General features: G+C 54.4%; 2 protein-coding genes across 5 annotated transcripts in view; both read right to left on the bottom strand.

Moving 5' to 3' along the window:
* Window positions 1–1,194: 1,194 nt before the first annotated feature.
* Window positions 1,195–7,418, bottom strand: PDCL (phosducin like). 3 transcript variants are annotated; one of them, XM_044440145.1, is made up of 5 exons: window positions 7,355–7,391; window positions 6,839–6,853; window positions 4,617–4,796; window positions 4,317–4,498; window positions 1,195–2,348 (listed from the first exon to the last, which is right to left on the bottom strand). In XM_044440145.1, the coding sequence occupies exons 3-5, from the start codon at window positions 4,786–4,788 to the stop codon at window positions 1,797–1,799; spliced, it is 906 nt and encodes a 301-aa protein (XP_044296080.1). In that variant the 5' UTR covers window positions 4,789–4,796; window positions 6,839–6,853; window positions 7,355–7,391; the 3' UTR covers window positions 1,195–1,796. The 3 variants fall into 3 exon arrangements, with proteins under 3 accessions (XP_044296080.1, XP_044296079.1, XP_044296078.1); XM_044440144.1 differs by lacking the exon at window positions 6,839–6,853 and having other exon boundaries at window positions 7,355–7,418; XM_044440143.1 differs by lacking the exon at window positions 7,355–7,391 and having other exon boundaries at window positions 6,839–7,074.
* Window positions 7,419–9,446: 2,028 nt separating this feature from the next.
* Window positions 9,447–19,022, bottom strand: part of RC3H2 (ring finger and CCCH-type domains 2) — a 30,678-nt gene continuing 21,102 nt past the window's right edge. Inside the window, exons 15-21 of one of the 2 annotated variants that reach the window (XM_044439908.1) lie at window positions 18,648–18,861; window positions 18,451–18,535; window positions 17,978–18,059; window positions 17,618–17,752; window positions 16,893–17,000; window positions 16,040–16,188; window positions 9,447–14,686 (exon numbers count right to left, since the gene is read on the bottom strand). In XM_044439908.1, the coding sequence (XP_044295843.1) occupies window positions 14,488–14,686; window positions 16,040–16,188; window positions 16,893–17,000; window positions 17,618–17,752; window positions 17,978–18,059; window positions 18,451–18,535; window positions 18,648–18,861 (972 nt within the window). In that variant the 3' untranslated portion in view covers window positions 9,447–14,487. The remainder of the gene's footprint in view (window positions 14,687–16,039; window positions 16,189–16,892; window positions 17,001–17,617; window positions 17,753–17,977; window positions 18,060–18,450; window positions 18,536–18,647; window positions 18,862–19,022) is intronic. The other variant, XM_044439909.1, reaches the window with a different exon arrangement.

Below are 19,022 nucleotides of genomic sequence, written 5' to 3'. Positions count from 1 at the left end.
CCCCTTCCGCTGGAATCCGGGACGAGCCCCGCTGGGCGCGACGCGGCTGCAACCTCCTCCTCGAGCTCGGCCAGAGCTGCATCTCGCTGGCATCTGTCTCCTTGCGCAGAAAGAAGGAAGGGCTGCAGATTTATGCGGCAGGGGGGAGAGAGGAATGTGGGGCATGCAGGGAGAGGAAGAAGCTTCTCTGGCAGCTTAACGAAAACTCTCAAGGAGGGCTTCGGGGACCATCTTTTTGCTGCAACTCTAGATCGCAGTCTTGGCACAGCCTTGGGTTTCAAGACGCTTGGAAAATCCCGGTGCCTCGTAAAATCTCCAGCAAATATTTCAGTGCTTCCTAATCAAGGCTTCATCTCTTGGCTTCAGACGGGGCCCATTTGTTTTATCGCAGCCGGCGCTAGCATTTTGGACTGAACTGCATCGGGATTTTGAGTGCCTCTTTCCAAGGCATTTATGCCCGTGAGACTGCTCATTGATTTTATTTTTAATGACATGTGTGCATGCTTGTGAAAGTGTTTGTTTAACTTTGTTCTGATCTGCATCAGCTGGATCCCCCCTGCCCCCATTTTTTGCAAACTTTTTTACAAAATGTCGAAGGGAAATAAGCTCTCTTGGCAACCTTCTGGGGACAGGACCACCAAAATCGCAGGGCCTGGATAAACGTCGGCATGCCAAACTCGCAGGAGGTTCTTCTCATACGTTTGGCATCTGCCCCTTCGTTCCTCCCTGCTCATCTTGGGGAGGGGCAAAATAGAAGAGAAGCCCCATCCTGGTTTTCAACCCCCCCTTCTCTCTCCCTTGCAAGTTCCTTTGCAGCTGTCAAGCCCTCTTCTGCTTTGGGCAGGGCCTCCTCCTGGGATGGCACCCTGCTGAACGGCTGCCCGTTCGATGGGATTCGTCTCCTCTCTGCAGGCATTATCGGCACGGGCAGAGCTCAGCCAGGCCAGGCGGCGAACGCCTCTTGGGTGCTTCCATCCGGTCCTGGAGAATGCCTGGCCCACCCTGCCTTGCACAAGCCGGGGGAGGCTAAGCTCACTTGCGCTGCCTTTTCAACAAATCAACCATTTGGGGTGCAATTCTAGGCATGCTTAGACAGAAAAAGAGCCTGTATTTTTTTGTCCAAACGTACCCAGGATTGCAGCGTGATCCATGCACTTCTTGGAGAGGTGGGACGCCAGCCAGCACACCAGAAAATTGGGATGGGAAGAGAGGCATTCTGTATTTTATTGCATTCATTTAAGAAAACCAGGAGTCTTTCACAGATAGCAAAAGAGTTCAGCAAAACAGTAAAATCTACACAGGAAGAATGGAGCGTGACACAGGAAGGCGCGCCCCTTTGGGCACAGACAGCTCACTCTGAGGAGGATGTTTCTACCCAGCACGTGGGGGGGCGAGACGTGGCCAGAACCCAGCCTGAGCTGGAGGGGACTGGGGCGGCGCTGTGGTCTGCAGCACTCGCTTCAGCAGCTACCCAGGGTTCTTCTTAAACGACTGACGGGCCCCCCAAAAGGGGCCCTCCGCACACACGTTCCCGCCCCTAGCGGCTGGCGCCACCCCACTTCCGACTGGGACAAGGTGCCGGGGCACCGGTGCTCTCATAGGGCGATGGGGCCGCGGGGGCGGAGGGCTCACGTACAACAGGGAAGGGTGTTCTGGGCAGGCAGCGGAGCTCCGCCGGGCAGGCTGAAGGGACGGGGTGCGGCTACCTGCTCAGGAGCGGGGAGGTGTGTGGTCCAGCAAGCGCCCTCTATGACTAGCAGGGAACGGGACGGCTGCTCCCGACCCCCCCCGCCACCTCAGTCGATCTCCAGGTCGCTGTCCTCGCTGCAGCACGGGGCGGCACCGCGCAGCGAGGTGAGCAGCAGCAGGTCCTTCTCCGGCAGGAGACCGCACTCCTGCAGGAAAGCCTCCAGGTCCACGGCAAAGAAGTCCTCGCCCAGCTGGTCGGTGATGCGGATGAAGTTCCCGACCAGCTCCCCGCCCTTGTAGACCAGGAGGGCCGGCAGGGCGTGGCCGGTGAAGCGGGCGCTGGTGCCGATCAGGGAGCTCCGCACCCGGCAGAACTTGACGGCCGGGTACTCCGCGGCCAGGCACACCAAGCAGCCGTCCAGCGCCTCGGCCCCGGGCACCTCGTCCTCGTAGATGTGGATCACCACCAGCGTGCTCCTGTGGCCCTGGTCCACGGTGTCCAGGAAGGCCTCCCCGCTGCGGATCTCGAAGACCTGCCTGAACTGCGGCCCGCCGTGCAGCCGCCGCCGCATCTCCTCCATGCGCTGCTTGCGGTACTGCTGCAGGAACGCCTCGTCGTCCGCGCTCTCGTGCAGCAGGCTGTACTCCTGCGCCGTCAGCTGAGCGAGGGCACAAACAGACCCCTTGTAACGGGCAGGCACGGGCGGGTGGCGGCGGGGGGGGGGGGCTTCGAAGGGACGCTTCCAAGCAACGGAGTGCTTGGCCCGGCGCGGAGCACATGCCCTGGGAGGCCAAGGAAACGGCTGACGGAATAGTTCCAGGGTGACGCACGCAGCTCCTGGCCGGCTTCCTCTTTTCCACATCTTTTCATTTAGATGGCTCTTTCCTCCTTATTGTAAATGTTTACATGTGTTTTTTAGACCAGATTTTTAAACATGTGTAGGTTTTAATGATGATGTTTCCTATTGTTTTGTTTGCTGTGTTCTTACGGGCGTGTGACCACGCTTTTTGCAGGAGAGACAAAAAGGCGAGCCTGTAACGGCGGACGGGGGCAGGAGCACACTGCTCTGCTGCGATCTGCGGGGGTGGGGGGTGCCTGGGCCTGGCGGGGCGCACTGGCTTGTTGTCGTGGCTCACGGGCAAAGCGGCTGTCTCTCCCCAAGGCCCGGCCAAGGGTGAGGACGGTCTTTTGGCTCCCAGGAGGTGATGTACCACCTCCAGGCCTGCCAACTAAAGGCTGGGTATTGTTCAGTGACACGCCCCAGCAGCCTCCTTAACTAGGCACTGATCCAAGTTAGTGTCTTGGTGATGCACGAACAAGTTTTACATTGGGCTAGGATCAAAACGGGTTCAGGTTTTGCAACAGCCAAAACACACTTGGCCAAACAGCTGAACCTCCTGTGACGATCAAAATGGTTTACTGCTCTGCAACGCGCCAACCACCAGACAGGTGTCAAAGGTTTCAGCAGCTAAACACTCAGAGCGCGCAGCATGGAGAGCACGCAAGGGCACCCCCAAGCAGCTGGAATGCGCGGGCGGCAGCAGGGGTTACCTCGAAACGTCCGAGCAAGGGCGCAGAGAAACTGGCGAACTTGTCTAGGGTACCTGATTCAAAGCACGGTGCAAGCGTACAGCGTTCTACATTACAGTATAATTGCAGCACGGGAGTATACTGATGAATTGTGCAGGCACGAATAACAGCAATACATCATGAAGAAATAAGAATGACCCTCTCTGCCCGGCCTGCCAAGATCTCCTCCCTGCTTGAAGGCGCGGAGGCTCGTGACGACCTCAGGCACGAAGGCCCCACCGTGCGGGTAACGAGCACGGCCAAGGGAGAGAATGCCGCAGCCGTGCGTTCGTGTGTGTGCATGTGTGCTCTCCTTTGATCCCTCTCTCTGGGGACCCTCCCCAGGCGGGATGATCTGCTGTTCCATTAGCATAAACACGGCAGCTCAGGTTTGCTCATGGCAGGTGAGGCCAACATTTTAAGCATCTGGGACCCAGCCAGAAGGCGAACAATGCACGGGGGCGCTGCGGGGAGCCTGCCCAGCCACCTGCCCGGCCCTCCCTGTCCGCGGCTCCACAAGGGGAGGCAGGGAACTCCCACAGAAGGCCCGGCACTCCCAGCACCTGGAATGGCTCTCGGGGGCCTTTTGCGGGACCGAGGGTGATGGCCAAGAATTGCTACCGGACCGCCATGCTGATGGGCCGAGCGCCAAAGCACTCGGACGCCTGGCCCAGATCGGCGTTGGTGCACTCCCTGGTGGGCTGTGGAGCAAGGCTGCTGCTGCAGGGGCAGCGCTGGGAGGCACCCCGGAACCGGCCCCCTCGAGGGAGCTGCAGCCTGGAGCTCAAGGGCGGAGTGGGGCTGCCGAGGACGGGGCGCCATGAAGGGCCTCATGCGCGTCTGAGACGCCTGGACTGCGCTCAGCGGCGAACAGTGCAGTCCAGAGGCTCCCTGTCTGGGAGCAACGGGACCTCAGCTCAACACACCTGGGGGGCCCCGAGCTGGAGGTGGCTGGTGCAGCCTCGGGGCTTCCTTCCCTGCCAGGCAGCGCCCCAGAGATGCCGACAACATGGCCAGTGGCCCCGGGGGTGGGCGGACCGCCTCCCGCGGCTCTCACCTTGCCGTTGAGCTTTTCCTGAAGCTCCTTCTGCTGCTGCTTGTCCTGCTCCTCATCCAGGTGTGACCTGCAGGTCATGGAGAGCTTCTTGATGAGCCGCTCCATCTCCCGGCGCTGCTCCTCCCGCTGCTCTGTCTCCAGCTGCTTGAATCTCCTCCAGTCGTTGATCACGCCTTTGGGGCCTGGTGAGGAAGATGTGAGCAGTGACACCGAGGGGGTGTGTGGGGGGGGGGGGGGGAGTGAGGGTCAGAGGAAAAGACTGTCACCTGGGGGAGGAGCAGAGACGAGCGGGACACGCACCTGTGTTCACAGCACTGCCGTCGCTGCTCAGCGCCACCTCCCTCGGCACGGCAGCGTCGGCCTCTGCGCGAGGCCCCTCGTCCCCCTCCTCTTTCTCGCTGTCCTCATCCTCGCTGCTGCTGTAATAGTACTGCAGTTTCTCTCCCAGCAGCTTGTCGTCCAGGGTTGTCATCGTGGGGGCTGCAAGAGAGCAGGGAGAAGGTCAGCTGGAGCTCAGCTCTTGCATCAAGTCCCCCCCAGGGGCTGGGACCTAGGAAGTGTTCTGCAAGGTGCTGGAGAGATGCAAACTCAACTCCTCAGCAGCACGTGCAGCAAAGAGGCCGATGGCGCACCGGCAGCGAGACGGGGGGCTCTGAAGGAGCGTGATGAACGCGACCAGCCCCCTCTTCTGGAGCTTCACACCTCCCCCTCTCCACCACCAGCTTGGTCGAGGATGCTGCTGAAAGCAGTTAGAATACTGGCGCTTCTCTGCTGAGCCAGCTGTGCTTCTGTGACTTAAGTAGTGGCCATAATCCACAACGTCAGCCTCTGAGCGACCTTTACATCCAGCCACTGTGTTGTGCTGGCATGGCCCTCACCCTTCAGCTCCACCCACAAACTGAGTCATACCAAACTCCTCTGCTTCCCTCTGTCTACAGACCTCGTAAAGACTTAGCGCCCATTACCCACGCTCCCTTCCAAATAAGCAAGTCCACCGCACAGGACAGATATTGTGAAGAATATCGATACAGAGGCAGCCACTATGCTGCAGCGTTTCCGCCAATCCTTTAATCCATCCCTTTATCCAAAATTAGACCTTGCCTCCTGGCCAATGGATTTGCGGAAAGCAGCTCGGTAAGCCGCCTGTAAATGGACCAAAGATAAACAGCAACAGATTCTCCCGCACAATGGAGAGGTAAGCGAAAGAGTCCCAAATCCAGAGAAAGCACTTGGTGAAAGCGCATGCATCTCCAGCGGTAGGGGAGATAACATGGATAAGAGTCTGCCGTTAAAGGGAAAAGCTTTTAAAACATTGCCCGGTGTTTGTTGATCTTACTTCTTGGACTAAGCAGAATAGCACCTTGTTATTCCGTAGGCCTAGGAGGGTATTTACCCAAAAAAGTGAATATTTTTCTGTACTGTTATCTCTGTAATTTTTCACTCCTGACTCCCAGGGGGTGTATGATTGCATCTGGCTGCATTCTTTCTTCTCAACCTTAAATGATCCTCGCCTTCCGCCATGCTCGACACATCCTGCTCTGCCCCTGTAACCCCTCAGGAAAAAAACATGCCAAAATTTGGAAAAAAGCCCTTGCACCCAATGGGCCCCGCTGTAGCCCAAGCAAAACCCTTAAAAAGTTCAAAGTTTCTGAGCATAGTGCAGATGAGAGCAGATTATGAATCTATAAGCTTGTACTGGGGATTATTATGCTAATGGCTGTACATTTAAAAAAAATCAGGACAGATGCACATTATTAAGATGCCTTTGCACTGCTGCTCTTTAATCCCCATCTCAGCTTGTCACTGCTGGCGCGGTGCCCAGTTTTATGGCCTGATTAATCTGGATTTCACCACGTGGGCCCCAACATTTCTTCCTGCCATATGTATTGGCTTGACTCGGGGTGATTCGAGCTGTTCTATTGTTCTGCATTTTATGTACTGCAATACTTTATGTGGTATTGTATTGCACTTGCAATGTTTATATTGCTCTGAATCACTCAGAGAGCTCTGGCTATTGAGTGATACAGAAATGAAATAACTAACAGCAAATCTGGGTGAGTGAAGTGCAGCTGGCCTTCTTTCTCCTCGGGGCTGCCAACCTTTTCCCCCTTTAAACTAGATTGACAGTTCAGATGCCCAGCTCACTGAAGAGCATCCCATAGAAAATCTGAGCCTTCCTCAGCGGTTAAAGGCAGAGCAGCAGAGTCTTTGCTTGGGAATTTCAGGAAGCCGATTGCTGCGTCCCCCCCACACTCCAAAAACTGCCTCCTCCCCGGACAAACAAAAATCCTATGCCATGGGCAGGCGGAGGGGCCTGCTCATGAGGGATGCCCCTGAAGGCCGCCCTATATGCAGCCGCACCCCACCAGTGCTCCCCGTGAGGCGGGAATGCATCCCCCGAGACTCCACGAAACCAGGCTTTGGGAGAGCCCTGCCCCGACGCAGAATAAGGGGCTTCCAATGGGTTGCGGCCCCCCTCGCCTTTCAGTATTGTGCTTTTGATTCATCTGCCTCAGTCTTACCCTTTAGTTGAGATTCTGCGACAGCAGGCCGGAAACAGAAGAAAGAAATACATTTTTTCCTGAGGGCAAGGGGGGCAGTTCCCAGCTCCTCAAACCCCCCCCCCACGCGATGAATGCACTTCCTTAAGAGGGAGCCCAAGGAGGCGGAAGAACCGAAGCGCTCGCCGACGACGGGCCAGCCCCCCACAGGGCGCACGGGGTGAGGCGCGGGACTGCAGGCCCCATCAGCCCCGGCACTCCCAGAGGGCGCCGGTTGGAGAAGTACGGCCTGGCTAGAGGACGGGCTCCCCGCACAGAGCGCCCCCCCCCCGCGCACGGCCCCTCCCCCCGGCGCAGGCCCCGCCCCCGCCCGGGCCTAGCCCTTCCCTCAGGGCGAGCCGGGCCTTCCCTCGTCGCTCACCCGGGCGCCGCCCCTCCGCGCAGGACGCAGGTGGCCCCCCCGGCCGGCCGAGCCCCCCGCCCCGGGACCCCCCCGGGCCCCCCCGCGCGCGCGCGCCTGCCGCCCCGGGCTCCCACCTCAGGCCTCTCGCGCTGCCCGCAAGCGGAACGCTGCCGCCGAAGCGCGCGGGATGCCGGGAGAACGAGGAAGCGCCGCAGCGGGGGCGGAGCCGCGCAGGGCGTAGGGGTGCGCGGCCGGTCGGGCAGGCAGAGCCGCGGACACTTCCGGCTCCGATGCGAGCGGCGCGGAGCGCGGGGCGGCAGGCGTGAGGCGAGGGCATCCACCATCAACGCGCCGCACCGGTCCGCACGGGTCACCCGCCCCACAGCGCGATGCGGGTGAGAAAGCAGGACTGCACGGAGGATCCTTACCCATCCCTACCCGTTGCAGACGCGCGCGCACGGGTCTTTACCTTGCGCTTCGTGCCTGACGAGAACGGCAGCGGGCAGGCCTTTGCTAATTCTTAACTGGGTCTCCAGACGTGCACGATTACAAAAGGGCAGAAGCCGTCGCAAAGCGGCGCCCTCGCAGTTCCCCGCTGGGTGCCCCGCATGTTCGCTTGGGAATCCGAAGCGTTCTGCCTCGGTGACAGCGCGTCTGCCACGCCGCGAGCGATGCCGGGTGCGCATGCGCGTCGCCCTCCCCGGGCGGCGGAGAAAAGGTAAAAGCGGTTTCCATGGAGACGGGGCGCAGGTCCGGCCTGCGCTTCCCAGGAGCCGAACCCAAACGCGGGCAGGATGTTTCATTCCCGGCCCTCGCACCCAGTTTTTCTTTGACGAAACCGAATGAAAGCGTGTGAACATTTATTTTATTGCTCCTATTCATACAAAGCTGATAACAGAATGTGTAATATAAATAAATTTGCATAAGAAGTGAAAACTGCTGTGAGGATAAAGAACACGAATAATTTCTGCATTTAACTCTCTGACTTCAAGCGGGGCAGCGGATGAAATGGACTATAAGTTAGTCCATCAAAGTTTACGCCATAAAAAAGTTCCATAATTGTTCTATTTCCACTAATTATACTGGTTGTTGTTACATTGTTCTAGTGCAACCAATTATACGCTATAAATATTAGGAGATGCAAAGACCTAAGGAAGTAAGTCTGCTTTCCCAACCTATGGAAAAGGGAGCAAACTGAAGCATCCCTAAGGGGGGAAGCATCTTAGATCTTGCACCCATCCTGCCTGGCTTTTCTTCTGTGTTGGCCTCCCATCTGCAGGTCTACCAGCAGCACCGGGAGATTGCAAAAGGCCCCTGCAAAAGACAGTAGCTCCTTACAGACTTTTTAAAATTTCTCAAGCTTGTTTTCAATGTGCAAGCATACTCCTGGTTACTTTCGTAACTGGTTACTGGTTCTCCCGGTTACTGGGAGTCCCAGTAAGTGTAGAAAGCACTCGCTTAACTGCAGGGGAGCATGGGGTGGGTCTTCCATGCTCCTAAAGGCCAGGTCGGCTTGGGATAGTTTTCCCAGGCAAAGAGGCACCCAGTCTGTGCCTGCTCTGTGGAGTCTCTTCAGTAGAGACTTGTCCTCGGTTTGGTGATGGAGAAGCAGCCACCAGGTGCTTCCTCACCTCCCGAGTTGTCAGAGGAGAGCACGATCCGGGCAGAACCATTCCAGGGCTGGCCCTGGCGCTCAGAGAGCCTGCCTCCAGAGAGGGACGAGGCTTAAGAGGTTTGCGAATGTCAAAAGAGGCCACTCCAGCCTTCCTTTGGGTCAAACATGGCCACTTCTCCATCCCACCAGATTCCTTCTGATGCAAAGGACCAATGGCACTTCCTCTGTCCAACCTCCATTTCCCAATGAGAGATCCCCCTCTTTATCAACATGGGGTACTTGGGCTTCCCAGCCACTCTCTCAAAACCCAGTTTTTAAACCTCTGTAGGCCAAAGTCACCATCTGAAAGGGTTAAGTCAGGCAAGCAAAAGACACTGGTATTTCCTTATATTGTCTGGAGCTGCTGAAAGGAACAATCTTCCGCATATTTTAGAAAGAGTACTTTTAGTAAGAAAAAACTTACTGCCAGGGTCATGCTGGGAATTGTAAGATGTTTTTGTGTCTGAACATGCATAGGGTTGAGTCACAAATTAGCCAACAACTATACAAGAACAAATTCTTTCCCCTCCCTATTACCCCCCTCCTCCTGTAAGAGATGAGCGCAGAGAAAGTGTAGGTGGACTTTTTTTATTTTACGGCATGCAAATACATGTCAAGTACTGCAAACTTTTTTTCCTATTAATTCTCTCTCAAACACTGAAAAACCACAATTTGCTAAAATCTGTGACCAGCCCGAGAGCTAATTTATCTTCTCACTTCAGTGCTACAGCAAACACACACACAGAATTCACTCGGCTATTCAGGCTAAATCACAAAGCCAACCCCATCGCTCAAACCGCCCCACCCTGAAAATACAGACCGTACGGTCTAAGCATTCCCATGTAAATCCTATTCCTATAACACAAAAGGGAAAAACAATACAATCTGGAAATTTTAAACAGAACTAAATGGAATAGAATTCATTCCCCACCCTTGAAATATATCCCCCATTTCATTTTACAGATTTTTTAAATTATATTTTTAAATAGAAGTTGAGAATGCACCATTAAAAATGAGCATTAAATCCATCGTAGCGATGGTGTCTGCTTTATTATACATGATGGGTGTACACCATCTTTTATCTCATTTACATTTCAATCGAACAATAGATTTGCAAAGAAAATGTCTAATACAGACGTAAAAATATTCACACTTGAGCTTCACAATCGGTTGTACAATTGACAAACAGGCCTCTTTTCCCAAACTTTCTAGGCTAAGCAAGTTTATAAAATGTTAATCAACTCAACAAGAAAAAAAGTGTTGTTTTTTTTCTTTTAAACTTCCAGGGAAAAGAATATGCAGTATACAGTATAAATGCCGATAGCAGATCCTGCAAGCTAAACCACAATACTCCGGAGTGGCTGTACAGTGGGTGTGCAGTACAAAGAAAAGCCACGCATGTTGTATCACAACTACAGTATAATGTATTTGTCTGCCCAAAAGAGGAAGATGCATGCATTCCCATGCCTTGGACTATATAACGGAGGATTACTCTTGGGGGGTATGTGGGTAGGATCTGTGCAAATGTACTTTGCCCTGTTCTCTGGCACGTATAAATGCAGCCAGAATTCATTTGATTTCAAACGGTCAAGTATATAAAGTGTCCATTAAAAGCTTCACAAAAGCATGTGTGTGCGGATAGGTTTTTTGCTTTTTCAGCGGGGGTGGGGAGATGGTTCAGCAACGCTGCCGCACCCCACTAAGCCATCCCTTTATCCTACGGAGCAGCGAATCGTTAATGTACCACTTTGCCAGCAAAGCTCTAGACTGTGACTCTCCGCAGCGTCACGCCACGCCACGCCACGCCACGCCACGCCCCGTCCATCTCCTTTCCTGTTCCTTCCTTGCAAGTCCAGTCCCTAACTATAGAGGACCTTCCAAAATCCAAGGGGCTTGAAAATAAATGTATACCATGGGAGTGGATTCTCCAAAACACCTTCACTGGGGCAGGGGTGTGCAGTCAAACCCCACCTCTGCAAAGTAGGACTGGCTAAAAAAAGGAACAGGAAAAGGTAGACACATACAACAACAGACCACAAAACCGCCAGCAGCGTCCTCTCTCCCCTGGCCCGTGAAAAATCCAGCCAGCACTGCCACTCTGAACACTGCCAAGCTGTGTGGAGTTCGTCTGTCTGCCACTAAGGTCCTTATCTTTATCAGGCCTGAGCCGGCCTGTGTCAGATTAAAAGCGCGCCACTAATGCTTTGGCTCCGGCCGCTCTGCGTGTGCCGAGCGACTCGGCACTGAGCCGCAGCAGCCTGCCGCCTTTCCTCCGGAGCGATGCATCTGGCAGGAAAAGGGCCACGGCGGCTGCAGCGCGGCTGACGGCACACGAATGTGCTCCTCACACCGATGGAGAATGCAGCCAGCCAGCCAGCCAGCCAGCCAGCCAGCCAGCCAGCCAGCGGGATGCACCACTCACTGGGCAACCACGTCCACGGGGCTCCAGTGAGGCCGTGAAATCCCACCCCGACAACCCTTTCCTTCCAGGTTCGGAGGGATGGCCCCGCATCACACGCCACAAGAGGGATCCTTGCTTCCTACCACGAGCCAGCATCTGCCGTGCTACAAACAGCATCAGGACTCAACGAAAGGCATCTGTCCCCACGCACACGATGGGCTTTCTGAGTCGAAAAGTGGCTGCGAAAGCATCGAGTCGAAAGGAAACGGGGGAAGGACAATTCCAGGAAATCCCAAATTAAACCTGTCCTGACGCTGCGAGAGAGAGCGTACTGCGGTGCGGACTCTCTCTCTCGTCTCTCTTTGGCAATGTCGCTTGCTGCAGACCAGAATTGCCTTCCTACTGGCAGAATTAATTCTCTGAAGCCAGAGCTCTCGAATGAGCCATTTCTCCGCTCCCCTACTCAACTGGTTTGAGCGTTCTCTGGCAATCTGTCACCTGCAGCACCGAGCCAGAACGATGCGATTTCGTGGCAGGATCGCAGTGCTTGGAAAGAAGGATGGCACGCGGGTTGAAAGTTCGGCTGGTTTCTTGGGTCTGCAATTCTCTGTATCGAAGGTTGTCGGAGTTCTCGTGACCTGGGTGGCCCTTTCTACAAAGCTGCCGCGCTACAGAAGCCAGTGCTACCCCTGACAAGCCAACGCGGAGGAAGACGGTTCTCGGAGAAGCTGGTAAAAGGACAACAGGTAGCGTTTTTGAACAGTGTGCCACTGAGCGAGTGGACCGACTCCTGCAAAACGATTCCAAGCCCCTTCCTCCAGCAGAGCACAACTAGGTCTTAAAAAGAAAAACTCACATATTTAAAACCATACCAAAAGTATAACACATAAGATCTGTTTAGGTGTTACATATTCTTCATCATGTTGTGCTGGTTAACAGAGGGGCTATTTCCCTGAGGGCAAAAATAAGAATCTCTCAAACCTTTATATTTTCCTATTTTTGTAACAAAATAGCAATTCGTTTTTTCTTCCTTTTAAAGAAAAATCACTTCACCTTCAACATGGAAGATCGCATTGTTTACAAATCCATGTAAAAGAGATATTGTTTTGCATATACATCTATGCCTACCTTTGAAGTTACATATAGCACAAAAGAAAAATTTTGGAAGCATTTCAAATGTAATTATATAGTTTCATATATACAGAATTGTCCAGCTAGATTGAAAGCGTAAGAGTGGACACTTAACAGTCATGAATGAACAAGTACTTTAAAAATCTGGATTTCCAGCTGCCTTGCTTGTCTTGCTGCAGAAGTAGAGGGGCAACAGGAAAAAGAAAACCTTCAGAAATTACCACAAGCCATCAAAAGAAGGGATGTGACTCCCAAATTATAAACAGGGCTTTGCACTTTAGTATTAAAACAAGTGGCCAAAATATTTTACAACAGCACTGAAATTATTATCAAAACAAGTCAGTCGTTGGATTTCTCAGTTAATATTTACAACATAATTTTTTCATGACTTCCTAAGTCAGAGAGATTTTAAAAAACTGATCCGAGTTAGATCTGCAACCCTCAGAGAAATGCCGGCCCCTGTTTTCCTGCCCCTGAAGGGAGCACAAGAGTTATATTCAAAAAAGAAAAGCAAGGAAAACGTCTAATCCCATATATAGAGCAGCAACCAGGATGTCCACAGCTCTTTTTTTTTGCCAGTAACATGATCATTATTGTGTTTTCTTTTAAAGCAGTTTGCTAGCAGGAGAAGCCCTTGCATACAGTACACCCTGGAGAAAGTGCTGCTTGTTTAAAATATTCCAGTAGCGTTTTCAGAGTAAACAACTTCACAGAAGTTAATTAACAAACATTTAAAAAAGGAGAGAAATGTAAAAAATAAAACAAAACAAAACAAAAGAAAAAGAAAACCACCTATGACAAAGGATGATCTTGCCAGGAAGAGAAAGAAAAGATGGCTAAAAGACTAGCTTACTGGGGAGGGTATTCCTATTTTAGCAGATGGTTCCCTATTGCATGTATTCTTCAAAAATCACATCTTAAGGGGGACATATTTATTCATTGTTCTATACAAGTTCAGCTAAAGCTCTATTATATGTGTTCAAGGCCTTGTCAGAATTAATTAGTAAGTAATAAACCTAAATACTAAATTCTCAATAATACTATAACCAATGCAACGTGTCTAAAGAATTGCTAATCAATTCTTATTGTTTAAAAGTACAGCAATAGCAATACTGTGATGTTAGTCAGTGCAAACACGACAGGCAAGCTACGTTTTTGCGGGGAATAATCTGCGAGGCTCCGGGTGCCAGGGCACCGGGAGATCCTGCCGAGGGACTGCACAGCTCAGCTCCCTTGGAAGGAGCGTATCGTGTCGCCAAAAAGGAACGGAGTGATTCTGCTTACTCCCTGGAGGAGTTAAAGACCAAGCATATAAGCAGAAGGACACAGGCACTTAGTTTTGTACTCTGGAATTTGCACACAGGCAAGACGCTTGATATATGGAAATAGCAAGTTCTGAAGCAGATGAGCTGGGGCTAAACGGGGGGGGGGATGCAAAAGGGGGGCACTGCTGCATATAATGCAGCTGTGCAAAGCTAAAAGTGAGGGGGAGAGAGAAGGAAGTGTATCAGCCCTGAATTAAAAGTCTTATCTTAACAAGATCCCCAGCCGCTCTCTTTTCCACACACACTGTTTCATGCAGAGTTCCACAGCTTAAGAAACAAGCAACTGCAACCAGATGCAAATTCTTCTCTCTTCTCATAAAACAAAATCAAGAGAAAACAAGATCGCCTGACTTCTGGGAGTCACCTCACGCACGGATCTGCTGGCTCCAGTGAGTAACTTGTAAATTTTCCTCGAGAAGCCATTGCAAAATGAGAACGGCTCAGTTGACACCCCGGAACATCTACAGACTCATTAAAAAGCGGACTTTTAGCTTAAGTAAAACCACGTCCAGATTCCACTTGTGGAAAATGAACACCTTCTAACCACGCAAACTATTGGTGGCTCTTTTTCCTTTTCTTATCCAGAATGCTAATGTGAGAGGGGCTTGATGTATTAAAGAGTCCACAGGAAACAAATGACCCCAATAGTATTTTCTTAAAAAAAATATACATTATATAATATATATATTATATATATATATATATAAAGCAAGTGTAAATGCTTCCTTAGTATAGTCACAAGCCCAGAAGCAGCTCTCAGCTGTTCACCATCTTGCCATTGGCAACCGGCCTTAAGAAGTCGCTCTTCCCGTCCGCCATGATGTGGGCTGTCTTGAGAACAAGGCTGCTCATAGTGGCCGAGGTGGTGACGGGCAGGGAAGGCATGTTGCCCACAACGGATGCCACCGGCTGGCTGAAGCAGGAAGTCACTGGTAGGACTACTTTCTGTTTCTCCCTGATTGGCCAGGGAGGGGGAGAAAAGAAGAGAAAAGAAGCGGGGTGGGGGAGGAAAAACACCGATCACAACGGAACACGGAAGCCTGGGTTTTCAGTAGTTCCACAAGGCTCAGGACAGTCATCCAAGGAGAAGCCTGTTCCCCTCCAGATGTTTGGGGTGACACATGCTACGACCCAGCACCGTCAGAGACGATGGGAGCTGGGGCCCCAAACATGTGGGAGGTCCTGGAAGGCATATCCGGATGGCCTGTCCCTGCTGTAATCCTAGAAACAGTGAACTACGAGCAGCCTCTTGCATGGAGTATTGTACCACTCAGAAAGGGAGAGGGAACGAGGCAAGGAGAACACGGGAAGGGGTCTGTGCATATGTGGAAAGTTCTTGGAAAGAAACATTTGTTCACCGCTTGGAGAGCAGAATGTGAAACGACTTCCAACTAAGGGAGCAGAGTGGGTGAGCACCTGGCCCACGGGTACCAGTGGCCACTTAAGGATTCCCCGGAAACTTGAGATTTGCCAAACCCCCAGGCTCAGCTCCACCTATCAAGGCGAAGGAACCTCTCCAGGGGGGAGGATACGTATCTCAGCTCTTGCGGCACGACTTGATAAAAGAGGCAAGAAGCAAATATATGATGGTTCAGTGGCATTTAAGAAGAACATTCTGTAAAGCTCGTGAGTTCTAGAAATCTCCAACATCTTTCCTTGGTATATCTGCATTTTGGAGAAAAATATATTTGGGATGCCCTTGTCAAAGCACAAGTATTTTTAAAATAATAATAGTATGTTCTGTTTATCTACCAATATATAGGGATATAGAACACATACGACGTAAATGCCAATAAAATATTCTATTTTTGCATCTTGCCTCTATTATGGTGCGGTCCAGTTGTTTTTATGTCGCACAATAAATAATAGATTTAAACCATGTAAAAGCCCACAGAGCTCTTTGCCGGGTAAGCAAAGGCAAGCCACCTGAAACCAAATCTCGGCTGTGCCTGCCCGCCCGCCCCCGCCCCAGGGACAGTTTGCAGACCTCGCGGATCGGGGCAGGCAACCTGGGGCCCCGGCGTGCGTGCGTGTTGCACCGCAACCCCCCCCCCCACCTGCCAGCGTGCCCCGTGGCAAGGGACGGGAGCTGCGGCCCAGCACTTCCGGCAGGCAGCCAGCCCTTCCACCGAGCAACGATTCCAGCTGCGGGGCCGTCATGAAAAGGCGAGCTGGGCTCGGACAGGAGGAGGCCGGGGTGTGGCGAGCGGCCGCAGGGGCTGCGGGGGCGGGGGGGCAGAACGGAGTCCCCCGGGGAGGGGAGCCTTTCGGTCGCAGGGCAAAGTTGCTGTCGGTGTCCAACACTCACAGAATAGCAAGGTCTTCACCTAAGTTGGGCTTCTTCTGCTGCCGGGGCTCCTTCTGGGGCTGCTCCAGGGGGTGGCCGTTCTCCAGAGCTGACCCGTTGAAGAGACTATCGTCTTGGTCGCTGATCCCAAGCTGCAGGCCTAGAATTTCCTGGGAGGAGGAGGAGGAGGAACATAAAGGCATGCCTTTCTTGGGGGTGGTGCCCAAATAGCAGCCGCCACTGGAAAAAGTAGAGAAAAATGAGATGCTCGGAAGAGGGTCGCGGGGGTCACGTGTACCTTGCCAAGGCAGTCCCTAAAACGAAGGATCGGAGGCACCCTATGGAGTTGTTCCTGAAATACAGGGTGGTGCCCCCGATTTAAGTTGCTGGACAGCTCTTGCCACTCAGAGGCGGCGGCGCTGGGCTAGACAGTACAATGGGCCTGGTGCAGTGGAGGAGCAAGGAAAACTCAGTCCATCCAGCCCAGGCGTGTCAACACTGACTGGCAGCAGCGGGCCGCTGGGGCTCAGGCAGCCCCATCGGGACGTGGGGCTTGGGGGCCGAAGCCCGGCCTTCCTCCATGCAAAGCAGGAGCCCTAGCTCTGATCCAGCCGCTCCAGCACAGCTTCACGCGTGCCCACACAAGAAGCATCCCGACCTCCCAAGCCTACGCATCTAGCTGGAACGGAGGGCTCAACACGGGGGGGGGGGGGACATAAGACCCCGGAAAATGCTGCTTTGGGGTTTTCACAGTTCCTGTGGAAGCCTGGCAGCACTGCCAGCCGCTCAGGGCTTCTGAGATGGGACCAACCGCAAACCACCCACAAACCCAAGCACCCGCCGTTCGGGGGGTGGAGGGAATACGTGTCTGTACCTCAATTTGTTCTCCCTGCCCGTCAGGGTCGTCGGCGTCAAGGGCGGAAAGTTCTAGTTCAATGTCTCGATCCGGCTTTGTGTCTGCTGCATCTTCAGCATAGTTAGCCTGCGGCACGGGAGGGAGGGAGGGAGGGAGGAGGCGTAAGGCCTGGAAGGAATGCGGGGCGCCCCACGGCAGGAGGAGAGCAGAGGGGTGCCGAACCGTCTCCACACCACGTGGGCAGCGGCACCTGCTGCTCCAGTCACGCCTTGGGGGGAAGCCGGGCGTGGCGAGAGCAAGTTCCCCAGGGCAGGCTAGCCCTGGCTTGCCCTGGGAACCGCACGCACGTGGGCCGCCGAGCCAGATTTTGTCTCTGATGCTTCAACAAGCATGTTTCACGCTGCATTTATCCACCGTCCAACTCACTAAAAACCCACTTTTTAAAAAGCATGTGGGAAGCAGAACCGCTCAGCAGCTGAGGCAGTGGGCTTCTTCGACCTGGCAGGAGGCGCTCTGTCCCTCCACTCCTGGAGAAAAAGTAGGGAGGGCCTTCCAGATGCACATGGAAGGAACTCCTGTTCCCAGCCCTGGAACCGCCGCGTGGCTCTGAACGTGCCCCCTCCTCTCCCTGCGTGACCGATTCCCCGCGAGAGCACTTGGGCGGTGGCAGCGGCAGCGGCAGCGCGAGGACGCCCCTCCGGGCCTCCCCTGCTCTTGATACATTCAGGGTCCAGCCAGTTTACCTCACCATTCCTCAGATCGACTTCCTTGCTCAAGAGGTTTAGCGCGAGGGGGCCGTCCTCGTGCAAGGCGCTCCACTTCTGCTGCGTGGCCAGGGCGTTGGCCTCTCTCTGCAGCAGCAGCGAGTTGCTTTTGGCCTGCGTGGAAGGGGAGGGAGTGAGGCGGGAGCGCAGGCGGGCTCCCACGACCAAGTGCCCCCCCACATGCAGGCGGGATGCAGCTGCCACGGCGACCCTCCGCTTCCGTCGCCCTCAGGCTTCCCAGGGCACGCGAAGCAGAGCAGCCGGTGCTTTGCAAGCTCCCAGCCTGCACATTCCCGAGGAACGAACGAACGAACGACCGAGCTGCCGGAAGAGGCGCACCTGTTGCAGCTCGAGGCTCAGTAGATCCCCGGTGCTGGAATGCTTCCTGGGAGCAGACACGTCAGTGATGACGAAGCGATCCCTTTAAAGAGAGGAGGGGGAGGGCTGCCGGTCGTTCTCCCCACGAGACGGAAAATGAAACCTCTTGCACCGCACCGCCCCCCTTAATTAAGCAGGCTGGTTCCTGTCCATCTTCTTGCTCTGCTAAGCCCTGTGCGCCACGCTCCCTCAAAGCCCCGCCTGACCTGGGCAACTCGGCAATGCTGCCACTGGCTGAAGGGCCGGTGGCAGCGCCCGCCCAGGGCCCGGCACCCCTCCTCTTTGGGCAGGCAAGGGAGCGGCAGAGGCTGGACTGAGCACTGCCTGGCCCCTGGATCCCTGCAACTGAGGTCCCCCAACTCTCTCCCCCCGGGGGGGGGGCTCGCATGTCCCTGGAGTGGGTGAGCAGCTGGCGCAGGGCCTGGCGCACGTACCGTTCCAGGAAAGGCGCCGATGAGGTCGAATCTGAGCTGTAGGAGCTCCATCTCGAATCCACAGTGCTGACGTAAGGGATATAATCTGCGGCAGGGAAAAGGGGAGCCCTCAGCCAAGACCTGCGAGAGCCCTCCCGGGGGTCGCCTGTCCCCCCAGCCTCCGCCGGCCCCATTGCAGGCTCGCAGCCAGGCCCAACCTGACACGCTGATCGGCTTCGTGGCACTTCCTTGGGAAGCAGTGGCTTGAACGGGGTCCGTGGTGTGGTACCCAGTGCGGGACGAGCGGGAGATGGCGCCCCACTTGGAGATGATGGGCCCGTCGCCAAAAGGGATGATGGGGTCTTCCTCCTTCGCCCTCCTCTGTGCTTCGAACAGGTGCGCCCGCCGCTTCACGTCCCCGCTGTCGAGATCCTGCTCGGAGTGGAGAGCAGGGGGCAGGCTCACCTGGCTGGCGAACGCCTTCGCGCCACAGCGGCCGGCTCCAGCCCCGCAAACCGCCCTGGGCCACCGCTCTGCGGGCACCCACCCCGGGCGGCCTGCTGAAGCAGGCGCGGCTCGACAGGCGACGCTGC

The sequence above is a fragment of the Varanus komodoensis genome, unplaced genomic scaffold (genome assembly GCF_004798865.1).
Source record: "Varanus komodoensis strain SLA01 unplaced genomic scaffold, ASM479886v1 scaffold36, whole genome shotgun sequence".
Taxonomy (NCBI): Eukaryota; Metazoa; Chordata; class Lepidosauria; order Squamata; family Varanidae; genus Varanus; species Varanus komodoensis.
This window is presented reverse-complemented; position numbering and strand designations above follow the sequence as displayed.

Bases quoted from the DNA above. Each gene is read 5' to 3' on its own strand.
- PDCL (XM_044440144.1), bottom strand. From the start codon at position 4,788: ATGACAACCCTGGACGACAAGCTGCTGGGAGAGAAACTGCAGTACTAT. The intron at 4,499-4,616 runs GTGCGTGTCCCG...CTTCCTCACCAG, and splicing joins CGGCAGTGCTGTGAACACAG to GCCCCAAAGGCGTGATCAAC. The intron at 2,349-4,316 runs GTGAGAGCCGCG...GCCCTCGCTCAG, and splicing joins AGGAAAAGCTCAACGGCAAG to CTGACGGCGCAGGAGTACAG.